The sequence below is a fragment of the Agelaius tricolor genome, unplaced genomic scaffold (assembly GCF_023055355.1).
Source record: "Agelaius tricolor isolate 1412-34295 unplaced genomic scaffold, bAgeTri1.0.p SCAF_22, whole genome shotgun sequence".
NCBI classification, from domain to species: Eukaryota; Metazoa; Chordata; class Aves; order Passeriformes; family Icteridae; genus Agelaius; species Agelaius tricolor.
In genome coordinates this window covers 9,184,664-9,203,690 of record NW_027269282.1, presented here as the reverse complement: position 1 = coordinate 9,203,690, position 19,027 = coordinate 9,184,664, and the positions used below count along the sequence as shown (strand labels likewise).

The window sequence follows — 19,027 nt, the reverse complement described above, 5'->3', positions numbered from 1 at the left end:
TTTTTTTTTTTGAACACTAAAAATGAATATTCATGGTTTTGCCTGACTTGTGCTGCATTACTGTGAAGTGAAGCAACTGAACAAATGAGGAAGGAAATGAACACTTTTCAAAAGGCAGCTGGGCTGGAATGCAGGCTTGGGTTCTAAGATTGCCTCAGGGGATGTTTTTGTGCCTACTGCCATCTCCAATAGTTCATAGCCAGGGATGGGACAGTTCCCAAGCTGGAAGGACATTGAACAGGACAAGGGGTGATGACTTCAAACTAACAGAGGGTAGATTTAGATGAAATATGAAGTTCTTCCCTGTGAGGGTGGTGAGGTCCTGGCACAAGTTGCCCAGAAAAGCAGCACCATTCAAAGAGGATAAAGAAGTGAAGTCATGGCTGTGTCCCTTGACTACCAGGGCAATTGTGTCTGGAATTCTGAAAGAAACCCCCAAGCCCTGCAGTCCCACATCCCTTAACATCACATACCAAACCCAGCTTTTGCTTCCACTTTTTTTATTAAAATATCTCATGTATATTGCTCACATTAAAATACAGCAGTAGTTTAATTTTAAATATAGCCACAAGTATAGACACTCAAAAAAAGAACAAAAACCCAAACCCACATCACTTTAATAAAATAAATAAACCAAATTTGTTTATCAAAGTTTCAGGTGATAAATGATTTCAGACACAGTACAAGTCCTAAGACACAGAGCTACCCTAGGCCAGGACACGACGTTGTGGGGACACCACGTGCAGCCTATCTACAGTACAGGGACAGGGACAGAGGCACTGGGTCTGTCAGGGTGCTTACAGTCACAAACCACAGCACAGGAAGGTCCTGCTTCACAGCAGCTTCTGGACAAGGTCCTAGACTGGAATGGCATGGCAAGGCATTCCTGGGAAGGAGGATTTAATAGGTGGAATCCTTGGACACACAGAGCAAAGGGGTTTTTTTATCCAGTTCCCAGCAGGAGCAGATGCTCCACCCTGTGAGGTGCAAAGCTGGAGCTGGTCAGGAATTTGGTCTTGAACAGATGCTGACAGCTATGCTCTAATGCAACCCTGATCTTACAAAGCAGTGCACTGGCCTTCTGCTTCAGATGTTAGTTGGGATTTTGCATCGTTTTTCATACTTAGAGAGAATCCTAGCACAGAGGGACACAGTGCCTGATGGGCAGGTATCTGGCTCATCCTGCTTTACAGAGACAAAAAATTAGAGCAAAGGGGCAGAGTTTGGAATTTAAAAAAATTAACTGCTTTAACATGGGCAAGACAATTCAAAGACATTTGCTTCATTTCCCCCACGTCAAAACAAGTGAGGAAAAAAACCAATTACAGAAGAAATTTGCACTGCAGGATTGTGGGTATTTCAGATTGGGTCTCTAAGGTTCATCTATAATGAAAGTGTCCCAGGATGTCTGGAAAGAAAAGGATAGCAAAGAAATCTTACTTTCTGGTTAACATACTTAAATTCAACAAAAACACATCGGTTCCCATTGTAGAGGCACAATTCAGAGAGCTGCATCTAGAACTTCATTGAAAACAAGTAAAAATACTAGTCCAAAAATAAATAAAATGTAATTTACCGGTACTTTATTTTGCTGGTGTAGTGCAAGGTAAGTAAGGTCAGAGAAGTGCAGTATCATCCTTTGAGTATAAATACTTTCTACATAATTCAGAAGAGCTACAAAATTAGTCTCAAAAAAATAACTGTGCAACACATCTAAGATAGACAGCATGCTTATTGAATCCCAGTGTCTAAGCTACCTGTTTAAATATGGTTTATACAGGTTCTGTCTCACCTGCCTGAGGGAATTCTGAAGCTTGGTCAGAACCAAATTCATTTGCATCTCTCACTGCTTGTAAACAAATTACCTATTATCAATCCCAGTATCCAGTAGCAGTTCATGCCACAATAGTCCTGATGTCATTGAGTTATTTTATTAGAAGCCACAGCTAGAAGAACACTTCCCAAATGAGCAACTAGATCTGAATTATTCTCGTCTGGCATTGCGTAAACATTTCTCTCAGTTCTTTCTGTTTGATTTCATTTAAAGCTTCTGGTTCCGCGGGGCTCTTTTGGACCTTTGCCACAGCAAAATTAATCCCTTGAGTCAATCCTGCCTGGGTGATGTTGGCAACCTGGACCATGGAGCTGCGGATTTTAGCGAAGGGAGACACGGCCCTGCTGCCGTCGGCGGGGGAAGGAGTGCCGTGGAGTCCTGCCTCGTGGCCCCCGGACACAGAGCCCGGGCTCCTGTGCCATTTGCTGCAGTCAGGCCCACCCACAGCCAGGAGCTGAGGGTTTGGCTCAGAAGAGCGAACATCCAGCTTCGATGGCCTGGAAGGAACGTCTGCAACAGCTTCAGCTTTGGCTTCTGCCTTCTTGGCAGCGCTCCCTCCGGTTTGGGTCGGCGCGTGGTGGGGCTCCTGAGGACCGGCCTCAGAGAGCTCCAGCACATGGCAGCCCTTGCTCTGGGCGTCCTGCACGAACCTCTGGCAGTACACATCCACGGGCTTGGCCAGCCCCAGCTCCGCGCTGTCAGCGGCAGGCAGGGCGGCGGCCTGGCCCTCGGCCGGCACGGCAAGGCCGAGGCTGGCGTCGGCGCTGCTCAGGGACTGCGAGCGGCTGCCCAGGCGCGGAGCCGAGGCGATGATGCCGCAGCTGGGCAGCACGTAGTCCGTGGGGCCCATGTTCTCCAGGGACCCCCCCAGCTGCGCCTCCTCGTCCGACTTGGAGTTGCTGAGGAAGTCATCCGAGTGGAAGGAGTCGTTGTCTGAGGCTTCTGTGTCGGATTCGCTGGGGGCTTTCGGATCCACCCCTGGGTTCTCCAGGGTTTCGAGGCTGCTGTCCGACTTCCAAAGATTCACTTTCAAATTTGGCTTTAAGAAATTGACTTTCACTTCAGGTTTGGCAAAGCTGCCCAGCTTCCGAAGGTTGCTGATGTTTACGTTGGATTTGGTTTGTTTCACCTTTTGATTGAGGGAGGAGAACTTGCTCAGTAAATAATTCTTGCCTTGGGCCAGGGACCCTCTGTTCTGAGACCGAATGCCAATGATATCCTCATGAGGTTTGCTGCTCCTCCTAGAAGAGGAAGAAGACCTTTAATGTACAATCAAAGCACCAAGTGTACACTGTCTTCCAGTCTATTTCTGTAACAGAAATGGACATTTCAGTTCCTAAGTTACCCTTTTCTTACATAAATAATAAATTTAATCCTTTTTTTTACAGAATAATATAAGCTAATCAAGCTGAAACCAACAAAGGAGGGTTGATACAGAACAGTAGCCAAACAAGGGGAACAGGCAGTTTCTGCAGGCACTTTAGTTTTTGATACAAAAGGATTTGAATTCTCCATTTTTTTAACCCTAACTTTGTCTGTACCCAGTAGCCAGATTTAGCAAATATTCAGTCAATATTCAGGGCAATACCTGTAAAAAGAACAAGGTTTTTTGCTACACTTTCTACTCAGCTGGGAGAAGCAGCTGAGATGAGAGCACAGGTGGGATACAGAAGGATCACATCATTGAGGAACTCACCTCTCCAGCTTCTTCTCAATAATGGGCACATCCATTCCCATTGCTTGCTTTGTGATTCTCAGCATTTCTGCAATGCACTGAAGAGTGTCTGAAATCCAAGCAGCAGCCTGTCAGACCCTTACAAACACCCTTAAAAACCCATATTCCACAATCTACAAAGAATCAGGTCTAATTTTAACATAATTTTGTTTGGTTTTATTGCTTTTTTTTCCTTTCACCCTGCAGAGCAGTTGTGCCCTTCAAGTTGCAATTCTGATTTAAAGCTTACAAGACAAACCTCAAAAATAAACTCTCCTTCAGCCCTAAATACTCAGCATTAAGCAAATCACTGCCACAGTGCCTTGTTTGGGGAAGGAAGAGAAGCAATTTTATTTATTCTAATCCTTGCTGACAAAACTCAGTGCTCCAGGTATGAAGTGATATTTTTTCCCTTGTTAGTGTTTGTTTAATCTAGTTAAACAACAAGCAAGAACATTTCCAGACACTGATTTCACTAAAGAAATCGATTTCTTTACCTCTTTAGGAGTTAATTTTAACTTCATTTTCTAAGTTTTTGAAGCAGTAAAGACCTGGACAGGGAAATAACTCAAGTTCTAGAGAGAAACTTATTCTTCTTTCTATTAAAACAGTAACATCTGAGTGATTTTTTTAAATTGTTTTCCAATGTCACAACAGGATTTTATTGGAGTGATTTCTGAAGAAGGATAAATTTTGAGAGCAATAGAACAAGCATTTTTTAGAGAAACACCAACACATTGGATACACTTCTGTGTCTAAAACTTCTACACAGGACACAAACCTTTTCCATCTTCTTCTGGGCTGCGAGCCACAGCCCTGAGAGTGTGAAAATATCCACTCATTTCTTTGTATTTGTAATGCAGCCTCATGCAAGAGAACTTGGGTTTGCCAAAGAGAGTAGGCTCAGGCCCTGAGAGAGAAACCAGGAGAAATCTTTAACCAAACACTGAAAGAGATACTGCAGAGCCTGCACCTAAGGCTATGTAAGTGCTGACAGTCTTTTTCTGCCTAAAATGCTTCATGTTTTCATAAGAGCAGGACTGACACTTTAAATGAAAGATTTTCACATTAACTAAACAATCAATAATTTAAAAAAAGCAATTAGACTTTCTGTATGTCTGTTACAATCCAGCCTGATTGTTTATTGCAGATCACCATTTCAAATAGAAGGGAAAAAAAGTTTTACACTTTTTACATCCTGTGGGTGTTTTAGGGAATGCTCCTGCAAGGATCAAAGGGAAAGCTAGTATTTTTATCAGGGGGATGTAATTGAAATTTCAAGACTTAGACCAGTACTTCAGTGCACTGCATAATCTACATTAAATGAGGTGTGGATGTAGATGTTGGACTCTGCTCTGTGCCTCAGGATACAAATCTCCCCAGTACACAAGTGAGGGAGACCTTTCCCCTGAATGCTCAGAAATTGCACAGACACAGTGAAAGTTAGGCAGGAGATGATGAAATCACTGTGTGTTGTGTAATGGAGGATTAAACTCCATCAGGAGGCCACACACTCCCTTCTCCCCACCTGGATCACCTTTTTCATGATTTAAAGACATCACACATCTTTAATGCTTCCAGCAGAAAATGCTGTATTTAACCTGCAGATGTTACATTCTATAGCAAATAAATTAAACCAGCATCATAAGGTGCTTTTGTAACAGCATGTTTGTTATCAGCCCTTGAGAAAGAAGATTTACAAGGCTGTGAAACAGATCTGAAGTACAATTCTGAGCCAGTAGCTGTGTTTGGATCAAAGGAAGAGAGCCCTGAATGCACAAACCCATGACTCATTACAGAAGTTGGCAAAATCGTTACTGCCATTTGATAAACAATGAAATCTGTTTGGATGGCTCCGTGGCTCTTTTAGGAGTTTGAAAGAGGGAAAATTTTAGAACCTTCCAGTGATCAAAGCTTCCATTTCCAGCAGCAGGAGGAGCCTGGCATCTGTTACCAGCCAGAGGGGCCATTTCTGGGTGGGGTGCCCAGGGCATGTGCCCCACTTCAAGGCCTGCTGCTTCAATACATTTGTAGGATGCTTTGGTAAGTGCTCAAGCCATTGTTAAGAGCTTTCAAAAAACGACAGAGTGACTGTTTTCTTACCTATTTCTATTTTTTCCAGAGCTTCAAGACTTAACCTTTGGTACTGATTCACTTTGTCGATTTCATCATCGTAACTAGAAAAAAAAACAGAATTTAGTGCTTCCTACTAATCTAAAGCAGAGCTGCTAAAAGAAACTACACAGAGTAAGGGAAAGTGGTAACTTACTAGGCCACATAATAGGCAGAGTTTGAAAGTAAAAGCAGCACATCCACATCCTTATGAGTGGCATCGATGAGACTGAAGGGAAGGAAAATAAATACAGGGTAGAAGGTTTTATTTGCAGAGCTGTAACCTGTGCCCAGTGTGTTTTGGGGACACTCTTTGAGAGCTGAACCCAAGTTACAAGAAGTTTCAATCACAGTGTGTTATCAAATCCATGTAAGCAACAGTTTCTCTCAAACCTCAAGTTACCTAACAGCTCAAATATGTCAGCAGAAGGTCCAAAAATAAATAGAAAGCCCACAAGCTATTAAAAATGCTACCAGAGAAATGGAAAAATACCTCAGACTCAGTGAGGGTGATGAGCCTGTGCCCTGAATTGAATAGCTGTCATAACAACCTGCTCTGCTATTTTTAGATGCTGAAGTATAACCTGCAGGAGATCTAGCCACTATTTTTCTCTTGCAAGCTCCTGAACTCTGAACTTGATAAGGAGTGAAGTTCAGAGTTTATGCTCATTACTTTCCATGAACAGAAATCCAGACTGTCCAGCTGCTGACTCATTCCCCAAGGATCCAATCTGATCAGTTCAATTACACTTTCCCTATAAAGCATTAAGGAACAACAGCTCCTCAAGCACTCCCTTTTAACCACCCTCAGTTCCACAAGTTCTCTTCATGGCCACATTTTGGCAATATTGACCACATCCATCCATTTCCAGATGATCTCTCAAAGGTCATTCCAGCATGCACCATTTTTATGGCACTTTGGGGAAAGCACATGTCTAGATGACTTTTCCCTTTACAAGTGTTCAAACCCTTCAAGCACTCTTGTCCTTGTCTACAGAACTGCTCACATATCAGCTATCAAAACCTTTTAACATCAGTAGTAATTAACAGAGCTGTCAGAGTAGCAGCTGATCAATTTTAACTCTGTCCAACAAACCTTGGGTCACAGTCAATGAGTGCCCAACCTCCATGGAATTTTTCATCATCTGGCAAGAGCAGTTTCATGTAGCTCTGCAGCAGCTGGCTGATCAATTCCTGGTGGCTCCTCAAGTTCTCCTTGTGCAGGGCTTCGTGCTCCTTCTCTTTTGTAAATATGGAGTACAGGTCCTCTGTCACAGGGATGCCCTGCATCAAATCTAAATAAACCCCAGGAAATATCAAGCAAGAAACAGTTAAAAGTGATACATGGTAAGAGTTTGTAAATTCCTTCCAAATGCTGCATTTTAATGATGCTCTTGGTAGTCTTTCTGAAGAGAATGCTTCCTTAATTGAAAACTCAGAAGGTGTCACACTACTTTCAGTGGAAAACAAGAGTTCCTCATGATTTTAAGAGATACTTGCTACATAAATTTAACTTTGTCTTAAAAAAAAGAGATGCTAGAAGACATTTAATGCTAAAATGAAGCTGGGGCAAAGTCTCCAATGAGTCACAGTGCATGCAATTCCTCTGAATTGAGTGTTGCTTAAATTCCAAAGTGAGACTGTTCCTTGTAGAGTCCAGTACAGACATGTACCCAGTCACAATGCTTTTAAGCAACAGGGAAAAAAAATCAGTCAGAAAGACAAAACCAGTATGATTTAATAATCTTTTCTAAATACCACAGCTCAGCTGGGTTGAAATTGTGCTCTTACCTATGACTGCTTGCCTGTAAGCATCCCTGAAACGATTCAGGTAGTATCTGTTTGCAGAGTTCACTCCATCCTTCATCACCCCTGCCAGCTTCCTTTCACCAGTCCTTGTGAAGTCACCCTGTCACACACAACATGCAAATCTTTACATCAAACTTTGGAGCAGCAGGCTCAGCTCAAAGGATTTGGCACTCTGAAACTCAGAACTGAATAGATGGAAACTCAGGAATTATCTTCAAGTAATTATTTCATACAGAAGTTGAAAATATTGATTTCTTTCAAAGAGCTTCTTCTGGCATTGCCTCTGCAGAGAATCCTGTGTTCTATATAGACTTACAATTTCAGTAGGAAATTCCAACAGAAGACAAATCTGGACATATAAGCCAGCTAACATTGAAGCAGGACTTTAAATACATCAATCACTGTGATGCTTCAATACCTCCAAGAGAAAAAATCCCTTTATTTTTTTGGCCTTTAATGTAAAAGGAACACTACTGGAAGAGTAGAGAAGACTGAAGCTTACTGAAAAATGGTTTTCATCTCACTGCTTTTGCTACCAAAATAAGACAAACATAACATACTGGGGGAAAGCAGCACATATCCTCACAACCTCAGAAACAAAAGAAAGTTTCTAGGCCACAGAAGGCTTAGAATTTGAATAAAAAGTTGTTTTTGTAGTTACACTTCATTAGAGGATTCTATTTTCAGAGACACACTGGCACAGTGCAGTTCTAAAAGCAACATCAACTCCTATGAAGAATATTTCAAATGTGTTTCACTTTCAAATTAAAAGAAGTACCACAATTAAAAATAATTAATTTAATCCATGAACCTCAACAGTGTGTGGAGAAGTCTTCCAGCAGAAGGGCTGAAAATTTAGATCGATAAATTGAGGTCTGCACTTCAGATTTAAAGTTTAATATACACAATGAAAACAAGCATGTTAGGCTTTTATTAGTGCAATCTAATATTAGTGCAAACTAATCAAAGCTCAGTAGAGATATTTACAGAGAGATTTAAGTGTTAAGCATTTCCACCATAATGATTTTTCTTATGCCAAATGCAAACACTACTAAAATTTGTTCCACCAGTTACACACAGCAAACACCTCAAATTCTATGACTTTTCAAAGCAGTGGAAGTACAGAGCAAGGAGTTTCATGCTTGATCTTGGTACACAGAGTGCATTACAGCTACTTAAGAAGAGTCCTTAGAAAATACAGCTAATTAATATCACCCATTTACCTACATAGCTTGATCTCCAGAACTTTAGAGTATTCTTTAAGTATTGTTATTGCTTAGAAGTACTATAACCATGATAAAATATAAATGGATGTAATAATATCTCTCAATCTCTTATCCCTGCTGTGGTTTTTGTTGAAGAGAACAGAATGAAGGTGAAGTGCAGGGAGCACTCAACTCTTCTCTGACTCACACCATGCACAACACAAAACCTTCCATTGCAAAGCCTCATCTCTCCAGAACAAAACCACACAGAGAACTTGGTGAACTTTTAAATATCTGTCTTAGGTTGGAGATGCAAGATGTGGCTGGGGGTGTGTATTCTATTGCCATCTGTTAGAGATGGGACAGTTATCACTTCTGTTCATGGGGCAGTTTTCTTTATCTCTCCCACAAGCCATCCTTCCTCCAGGAGATCTCCGCTGTTCATGGCCACTGAGTGTCCCTGCATGGCTGATCCAATTCCATCATCCCAGGGGGAGATGCTCCGCCCAGGGGAGGAGCCAAGCATTCCTACCTGGGTACAATCTGAGGTTTGGGACAGCCCAGCAGCCTTTGCCCAGTGCATTCCCAGAGGAGCAGCTTCTGCTGCCCTGCATGGCCAGAGGGAGCCCAGGCCCATCTCCAGCAGCCCTGGAGCTGCAGAGGAAAACTCCCCCCTTGTGCAGGATCCCTGCTCCAGCAGAGCCACAGCTGGCACTGCAGGAGGGCTGAGCCCCCATGGGATGGGGCTGTGCCACCCCCTGACACACAGGGGAACAGGGCCTGTTCTGACTCTGTGAGTGCTTTTTTTGTACTATTGCATTTGTATTTTTGATTTTCCTAGTAAAGAACTGTTATTCTGTTATTCCTATTCCTGTATCTTTGCCTGAGAGCCCCTTAATTTCCAAACAATAACAGTTTGGAGGGAGTGGGTTTACATTTTCCCTATCAAGGGAGGCTCCTGCCTTCCTTAGCAGGAAACCCTTTCAACCCCAGACAATATCCCAGGGTTTTGCAGTGCCCATGAGCCCTGTATCCCCAGGCACTGCTGGGGGCAGGGAGGCTCCCCCTTACCTTCAGGGCTGCCGTGCCCGCGTACTGCCGGCTGATGGCATCGCCGTTGTTGGCCCACATGATCTGGTAGATCCTGTTGCACTTCACTGGCAGAGGCTGCTCTGGTGGCATCACACCCAGTTTTTTGAGCTGGAATTTGACATATGGATTAATTCAGTGCCCAAAGTAAAAGTCATTCTCAGTGTCAGAGCTCAGTGAAGTGAATGGAAGCGTTTGCCAAGTGTTTAAGTGTTAGATTTTGTGTGATGGGGGGAGGAAGCCATTGTGCTGATTTGTCAGATTAAATTAATGAATTGGTGGTTTATTGCTAAACATCACACCACTGGAGGCAGCAGGAACATTAATTATGGATGTTAAGTCAATCATCAAAAAAATTAGCTGAAGGAAAACAAGCTACTGGAGATTCTCAAGATATAGGAAATTTTTCAATAGAGAACCATCCAAGAAACAGATACCACAATTTTAAAATAAACAAGTTAATATGTCTTCTATTGCAAAGGCATTCATGACCTCAAGGGTCGGAAAACAAATAAAACTAACTTCTTATGTTGGTTTATTATGAGTGCTTGCACATTTTGGACAGTTACTGCTTGTCACTGATACTAGAGGAAGATCTCTCCCTCTTAGAACACCCAGTCCTTCAGTTTTCCCCAGATAAGCCTTGGGTACAACACCAACATCAGGCTTTGTACACACACTGAGTGGGCAGAGCAGCACATATAACTGCAGTGCAGTCAATAAATGATAGGGATAACTTGGAATAAGAAAACTTCCATTTACAGCTGCTCAAGCACTCTTTGCAAGCTAGATGAAAATTAACACAGAGCTGCTCATTAACTCTGAAAGCCCTTCAAGTTCCCAGATGAGAGAAAGCAGTGGTTGCAAGGAAGAGAAGTGTGAGGTACATGAACCCAGAGTCCTTCACTCCATGCCACTGCCCCTGCAATGCTCGGGGCATTTCTCAGTCATTAATGATTCCCAAGTACTTCAGCTCCAGGATGACAATGATGCAGCACATCACAAGCTCACACCTCAGTAATGATTTAGCCTCTTCACAACAATCTGTAACGCTCTTGTTTTTCAAAGAATTGCCTTGGAACTCGAGAGTTACCCTGAATAGAAATCCCATTTTAAAGTAATGACAGTGAGATTGCTGATCCTATGTCAGGAGCTCACAACAGCAGATCACAAAGAGGAATTGCCAGGTACAATGGCCAGATCCAGTCCCTTTTCACCCTAATGAAGGGCCCACTTCATCCTTTCTCCTTCGCTTTAATCGTAATCAGGTTTGCTCATTTTGGGCTGTGACTGGGGCTTTGATGTTCCAGTTACAGAATATTAAGTCTGCATTATGTCTGTAGCAGTACTGTGTCAGGGAATAGAGTCACCACTGAGCTTCTAGAAAACAAGTGAGGGCCTGAGCAAAGAGGAAAACTAAAGGAAAGTACTCTCAGTCTGCTTGGAAATCCCTCCTCTGTACAGGGAGAACTATTCCACAGCACAACAGTCACAGCCATCAGGGCTATTTACATCATGAATTCATTATTCCTCTACACACAGAAGGGACAACTCATCTCCCTACTTGCTGCATCACAGTATTTCACTTCAAAGCTCCTAAAATACCACCCAACTTGTTAGATTTTAGTCCTTCAATATCATTTCAGTGAGGCAATTGGGGGAGAAGGTGTCCTGTTTCTAAACTCTGTATTCCTACATAACTTAAATTACTAAATCCAAACAAGACCATCCTCTCCAAGTTGTGGACAGTCAGTCCTTTCTGAAGGAGGACAGAGGAGGCATCACTGTTCTATAATTATTTCAAGTTTTGCATTTGTATATATTATTCCTCTTGACTTCATGGCTTGTAGCCATGATATTTTCTGAAAAATCTTTCCTTAAGATTTTTTCTCCTGAGAAGCTGAGAGGCCTCAGGGACAAAATGTAAACAATGATTATCTGCTGCTTTGGAATGCAACAGGTGCATCTGGGATTGGTCTCAGGGTTGTTTTTAATTAAGAGCCAAACACAGTCCAGCTGTCTCAGACTGTGTGAGAGTCACGAGTCTTTGTTATCATTCCATTCCTTTCCCTTCTTTGCTAGCCTTCTGTTGAAATCCTTTCTTCTATTATTTTAGTATAGTTTAAATATAATATATATATCATAAAATAATAAATCAGCCTTCTAAAACATGGAGTCAGATTCTCTTCTCTTCCCATGTCGGGGCTGCCTACAAACTTCCACAATGGCTCTTCAAGTATTTTGCACAGATTTTTTCGTAGAGGTCAGTTTGGCATTTTTCAAACCACAGATTTCTCTGAACAGAAATGAAGGTGTGAGGCACTCAGCCCTTGGCAGAGCCCTCAGTTGTACGTGCCTGCTGCTCCATGACCACTCTGGCAATAGCAGCCTGCACCACGTTGGTGCGATCCAGGCAGTCCATGCAGTTCACCCGGAAAATCCCCTCCTGCTTACAGATCACCCCAGCTTGGTCAACCCTGCCAACAGGGAGAGAACAAAAGCACACTGAGACACTGAAAACCCAGTGTAATTCATCAGCTGCTACAAACAGTAGAACATTTTACACATGGAGCACTGTTTATGGCTGCACTCACACCCCAGCCACACCCCACACTGAATTCACTCCTCTCGTTCCAACTTCTCCTCCTCTTTAATCTAGGCTGGATATCGGATATAAATCCTGAGGCCACAAACTTGAAGTGCAATCAGATGCTGAATTCAAGTCATACATACATAATACAAGTTTTCAAGAGCAAAGGCATTTAATTTCAAGAACAGAGAAGCCAATGATAATGACAGCAACGCAGAACAATACAGAGCAACTGACTGAGGCTGCAGCCACACTTGTTACCCAAATGTATGAACTTTAATCAGTTCAAACTAATCTCTGCTTGCTGTCAACAGTCAGGCTGCCATCCTAGGGCTTCTGGGTCAAATACTGAGTGTTTCACACTAAATGTGAGCAACCCTAAAAGTGTGAAATGCAGAAATGCAATAAACCTCAGGCAGGAAACAGCACCTGAGAATTTCTGCCTTCACATGGGTAGAACACCAACACTTCAGAAGACAAAAACTCTGACAAACAAGCTGGACACCAAAAGAGAAATATATAAAACATATTGGTTTGGAGAAAATTAAGGCCTCTGAATATCTACTCTTTGTTGGAGTTTTCCTCTACAGATGTTTCCTACTAGTCTCAAAACAGTTAAGTACCTACCAGCACCACTTCATGTCAAGAATAATATCATGAATGGCATCAGTCAGTGTTTGAACATTTTCAAATTTCATTCCTCGGCTGAAACACAGAATTTCACAAAAGTTAGTCTGAACTAGAGCAGTGACTTTACTGAAAAACTTTATCTTATTTGTACTGTTAACAAATATGGGGTTTTGGCTAAATGAGAGAGACAAGCATTCCCTCCTGCAATGAGCTTTAATCAGGAGCCAAGATTCAGAGCTATTTTGCAGTACAGTTCAATGTCCAAATCCAAGGCAAGAGGTTAAAAGATCATTCAATTCTCAGGACTTTGCATTTTTTAATGCTGCTTCCATTAGGAAGAGCAAGTGTGCAGCTATTCAGGCATGTGCAACACTCTGTTCTCATTTTAGTCTCAAGAAAAATAACTACAGTAGATTTGGAACTGGGATGGTGAGTCCTGCTTTGCCAGTGATTTTACAGAGAAAACCACCTAGAGATACATCCCTCCTCCTTCCCCTACCCCATCTGGTTATTTTTCAGGATTGTTCTCAATTCACTCCTGCTCACAGTGCAGAAACAGTCCTGGTCACTGCAGCTGTTTGTAGGAAAAAAGTAAATAAAGGAAAATGAAAGTTCCTCTAAACAAAAGATTATCAAATCAATCCAGGGTGCCAACAGTCCCACAGAACTCTCAAAGGCCAATACTGCTCTGAGAGGGGTTTCCCTTGCCACCACCCCCTCTGACAGTATCTACTAATGCCACACTCAGTCAGCCAGTAATGCTCTCCCAGGCCAGCTGCAATCCCTAGATTAGGTATGGAAGTGAAGATTAAACCACTTTAGATCCCCCACAAATGCAGCCTGCTTGAGGGGAGCAGGAGAAATACATGCCTGTGACAGATGACATGCTAGGGCATGTGAGCAGGGCAGCATCAGAGGGCAGTCATGAAAACAACAACTACTCACACTGGATCAAGATAAAATCCCTGTCTTTTATATTGAAATAACAGCATCAGGGTCCTGAAAGAACCCATGGTGTTTTTATAGAAACAAGCAAGAGAAACAGAAATAGAGAATTAAAAGCAAAATGCTACATGGCTTGAAAAAGCAGGTCAGCCACAGCTTTACATTCATGGCATGTTTAAGGAAACTCTTAAAATGTGGGACTATTAAGCTTTGCCCAATAAGTAACTGCATATTTAACAGGTCAGGGACACAATATCACAAACAGCAGAGCTTGGTTACCCAAGTTTTAAATTTTATAGCGCTTTAGTTTAAAAACTGTATTCCTGTCTAAAAATCAGTGTCTCATGCAGAAGTAGAAATAATGAGTCTTCTCCTCATTTATACTTGCGTTTCATGGCAATAAAAAAGATGCAAAGTGACATTTCCAAAAGGTTTCTTACCAGTGCTCATGGAAGTCAAATGAAACATAAGTCAGATTTGCATTGTTGTAGAGAAGAACTTGTTTAAGGTAAGCATCTCCAATAATCTTCTCTCTGCCTGTCTGGTCCACCAAGTTAATAATAACCTGTTCAAAAGTTTAATTATTTAACACTCATCATCTGCTACACAACTTGCTTAGATTTACACCATGCAATAACAAATAGCTCCAGAGTTAAAGATTGCTATGAATCTTGCTGAAGTTACAACCTTTGACAGATGGTACCTAAGACAAATAAGCTCCAACAGTTCCCTGCCTACACAAATTTAAATACAGAGAAGCTCTGAATGCATAGGACAGGTATACAGAAATAAGTTTTAAACACTGCCATAAGTTATTCCTGGGTTTTACTGGTTATTTACAAGGATATTTGAAAAACCTGAAGTAAAATTCTATTTATGTACCAACCTTCCGATTGTCAACAGGCTTCTAAAAAAACCCACAACACATCACCAAGAAAAACAACCTAAAAACATTAACTTTCAGCCCCTGCATTTTCATGAGATTACTCTTCTGCCATGTAGCACTCACCTGCTTTTTGTAATTTTTCAGCTGCTCTTCAAAGTGTGCACGAAAACAGGACACGGTTTCATTTTCACCTACAAGGCAGAGCAGTGTTAGACAGAAGCAGCCTGTTCAGCAACAAATCCTGTTTGATGTATTAAATCATGCCCAAATTTGTACTTTAAAAAACCAAGATACCTTAGCTTAAAGATAATAACACACAGTACAAAATTACTTTAAAAGGTCTTTCATTAATTTGCTCAGCTTCAACATTGCTGTTATAAGCAAACACGTTCTTGAATTTTGCTGCATTTTGCTTTTTGTGCAGAGGAGATGGGATAAAAAATTAACTTTTAATAAACCTGCTTCATCCTTCTACATATGCACCACACCCACATAAACATCTCTTCCAAAAGAAGAGTTCCAGGGGGCCCTGATTTTTAGGTTTTTCTCCCAAACACTTACTCTTGTCCAGCCGGGGCCGTGGGTTGTATCTGTATCCAACCTGGCTCCAGAAAACAGGCACAGAGCCTCGTGTTTGGATGTAGGAAAGGGTGTGATTGTGGACATGGATCAGTTGCTCTGTCTCAACATAATTTGCCACATTTCCATTTTTATCAACACCTCTCCGCTTATACCGCATTCCTGGGGGAATAATGAGAACGGTCAAGTCACATCAAAGTATTTGCCTTAAACATTAATAGTTTATGTTGCTGGTTTTGATAATGCTAACCCAAAACAAGAGTTCTAGCCCAAATCCATTCCCAATGGTAGAAGCCACTCCTATCCTAGTTTATTCCTCAAAAGTTATTTTGACTGTATGGATAAAGTTTATTTACTGATACACCGTGAGCAGCAGAATGTAAGCTGACAGGACAGGGCAGATTAATGTCACAAATACCTCTGGTCCATCTTAAAAGACACATTTCTTCCTGTTTTGTCACATTTAGCACAAAGTTTTATTCTAGTGCTCAGTATTTTCCATGAACCTAAAGGCCACTTTTACTGGCAGAGGCTCCACTTCTCACAGAGGTCCCACAAGCAGCCCAAGAGACCAGAGCTAACAAACACCTGAGTCTGAACAAGAAATACCATCTCACACATTTAATCCTGAGCAAAGATTGAACAGCTCAGCACTGTCCAATTTCACCAGCTGCATCCCCTGCAGTGCTCAGGATCACCCCAGCAGCCAAGAGTGTGTTTGCCCACCAGCTCTGTGCCGACTCCGGCGGGAGATGAGTGCCACCAGAAACGTGGGGTGGATGTCATCCACACAAGAGGATTCCTGAGGAGGAGTTTCAGGGCTGCTCTTATCATCATCAGAAGATTCACTGTAGTTTACTACGAGTTCTTCAATTTGCACAAATCCTTGAATGATGGGGATAATCCAGAAGTCCACTTCAGCATTCTGAGGGGTACAAAACACATTTACTTTCCTGTCGGTCCAACATTAGCTACAATTATTTCTGCCATTTCGCATGTTAATAAAGCAGTTGCTTCACATACTTTTCATGCTTTAATTTTTGCCATATCCTTATTTCTGTAAGAGATAGCAGCATTTTTCCTCCATCAGTCACAGGGTTTTTAAATCAGAAGAAAGAAAGCAATTTTTTGACCTAGTTTCTGCTTTAAGGCAGTTTTAAAACCTCTGTGTGGACACATACTGCATCACATTTATACAGGAAGGTAGATGTTAGCCTGTTTTCTGCAACACATAAGAGTACAAAGCTTCATATGGGCTAATTTAGTGCTCAAGACACCTGGTTCATGGCTCTGCACCTTAAAACATTGATTTCTTAAACAGAAATGAGATCCAAATTCCCCAATAACTCAGGTTATCCATTTCTATCTGATAACATGGAAAATACAACTCATTAAACTCCTGCATTACATGTAACTTTTCACAGAGGACATAGGTTTACCCTGCTGTGACTCCATAACCATTTGTTTATGTATAATTATCCATGAAAGAGAAGCAGGGCATAAGGCAAGATGCCTGCTGTTACCCCTAAGGAAAATTAGACTTGGCCTAAACTGGCACACAGAAGTTAGCAACTTAGTCCTTGGCCTAAGAGGTTAATTTAAAATTATGGAAGGTCATATATTGAAGAAAAAGTGCTGGCTTGCTGCTTCTTTATGTGCTCATTTGCCAGGAAAATGTTTTATTTACTCTGGACAGATGTTCAGAACAACTTGTTCTACACTGCTTTTACACTGATCAGCTACTGTGCTCCAAGAGACAAAACACTATCCTCCACTGTGGAGGACCAAAATCTTATCTCAGGGAAACTCCAGAATTCAGAGGTTATTTCTTTCCTGGCTCCTCCTCATTATCAAGTTCAGCTCTGTTCAGAGATAATCCATTTCACAGAAAAACACAACTCAACTTTACCTTCAGAAATCAGCACAAACACATCACACAAAGTTATTCTACATTGCTTTATTGTATTTCAGCTGAAGTTTCCTTCTTAGCAATGACCACAGGCTGGCTGGGGGCAGAAGGCAGTGCCAGCTGCTCAGCTACAGAAGGCACAGCCCTGATCCTGACCTGTCTGCCAAGCAGGTTTGTAACCAAACCCCCACGAGGCCTTAAGCAAACATCTCAACTAAAACGAGCTAAAGAATTGTTCTCATAATTCATCTTAGAAATACAACTCACATCAATGCTGATGAGATCTTCAATCATGTGCTTGTTCCAAAAGAATCTGTCATCCACCTGTTCAAAAGACAAAAGGGCAGTTTTTGCAGCACTACGAGTTAGGTTTGGCAATGTCTATGGGAAGGACACCAGTGTCCATCAGTTTATTCACCACACCTGTACAGACAAGCCAGAGCTTTAAATAAAACACTTCAGTTCAGGTCATGCTGCTGCAGACTTTTGTTTGCTTGCACCTGGGCTGGTTACAGGACGAGGTGTTCTGTAAAATGTGACCAGCCTGGCTTGGACCATGACCATTATTGGAAGCTCATCCCCCAGGTGGAAGAAACAATACAAACAAACACAAACAAACACAAATTGCACAAACACAAATTGCACAAACACAAAGAAACCCAAGCACTCACTTTGCGCCACAGGGGTAGGTTGGTTTTCTCACAGGCGCTCTGCCTCTGCACAGAATTTGTCAGGTCATAGCTCAGGCTGTAGTAAAAGGAGTCTGAATCCATGAACATCTTGAACAACTCTTCCAATAATCTCTTCTCCAGTCTCTCTTTCTCTTTGCTTTCTCTAATCTGAAAGAAAATAATGGCTCTCATGTCTTTCTCTGTGAGTGAAAGAGACTCCACTCATATTTTCCATTTCTAACCTTGGAGGACAAACACTTTCCCAGTGGTGAGCAGGACCTTAAAACTCGCAGCAAAGAAAAACACAAGAGACAGCAGCCTGAGAAACACAATTCTAATTTTACTAACTATTGTTTTGACTTCCTAATCCAAGCCATTATTGGTTTAAAGCAGTTAGATGAGATTGTTTGGTGTTCTGAGGAACCAGGCACCAAATTCTGTGTCCAATTCCCTATTATAAGAGATACTTATGCAAAGAAATTTCTAGAAGTTTAGAACCTCACTAGAAGCTAATCCTGGTAAAAAAGAACTCTATTAGCAATTCTGCCAAAATGATGTAATTACAAAATGAAAAAAATTGCAGAAGAGCCATAGCTAAGTAATCAAAAAAATTAAACTGGGCATCAAGACAGTAGCTCCACATTCTGCAATTTTTAAAGGTCTTTGTATTCCGTTTGATCATCCATCGAAACTTCTGAATTATAAACTCAATATTTTGGAACAAAGAATGAAACAATAGAAAACTTTACCTTCTTTTTATTTGGAGCAGACACATTAGATTTAATTTGAGTAAGAGTCTTCAGCAGGAATTTTGTATCATCTGGGGACTGTGTTATCTTCTCTGGCTTGTTTATCCCAAAATGGTGCTTTTTACAAAGCTAAAATAATGACATTGAATTAAAGCCAACATTTAAATACTCTTTAGAAAGGTGAAAGAAAACTGAAAGTCTACAAAAGCAAGATTTTTATGTCCACAGACCTAGGGGAGACACTGAAATAGAGGGGGAATATGCAGGTTTCCATCTATAACCTAATTCTCCCTCTTCTATGAAAG

General features: G+C 41.6%; 1 protein-coding gene across 1 annotated transcript in view; it reads right to left on the bottom strand.

Annotated features, from left to right (window-relative positions):
- Positions 1-483: 483 nt before the first annotated feature.
- INPP5F (inositol polyphosphate-5-phosphatase F) overlaps positions 484-19,027 on the bottom strand; it is a 38,538-nt gene continuing 19,994 nt past the window's right edge. The window contains exons 4-20 of the mRNA XM_071446334.1: positions 18,723-18,851; positions 17,974-18,141; positions 17,570-17,626; positions 16,120-16,318; positions 15,376-15,555; positions 14,938-15,005; positions 14,369-14,493; positions 12,981-13,058; positions 12,120-12,240; positions 9,746-9,874; positions 7,452-7,569; positions 6,757-6,955; positions 5,818-5,889; positions 5,652-5,725; positions 4,330-4,458; positions 3,531-3,618; positions 484-3,075 (exon numbers count right to left, since the gene is read on the bottom strand). Of these exons, the coding sequence (XP_071302435.1) occupies positions 1,974-3,075; positions 3,531-3,618; positions 4,330-4,458; positions 5,652-5,725; positions 5,818-5,889; positions 6,757-6,955; positions 7,452-7,569; positions 9,746-9,874; positions 12,120-12,240; positions 12,981-13,058; positions 14,369-14,493; positions 14,938-15,005; positions 15,376-15,555; positions 16,120-16,318; positions 17,570-17,626; positions 17,974-18,141; positions 18,723-18,851 (3,036 nt within the window). The 3' untranslated portion in view covers positions 484-1,973. The remainder of the gene's footprint in view (positions 3,076-3,530; positions 3,619-4,329; positions 4,459-5,651; positions 5,726-5,817; positions 5,890-6,756; positions 6,956-7,451; positions 7,570-9,745; positions 9,875-12,119; positions 12,241-12,980; positions 13,059-14,368; positions 14,494-14,937; positions 15,006-15,375; positions 15,556-16,119; positions 16,319-17,569; positions 17,627-17,973; positions 18,142-18,722; positions 18,852-19,027) is intronic.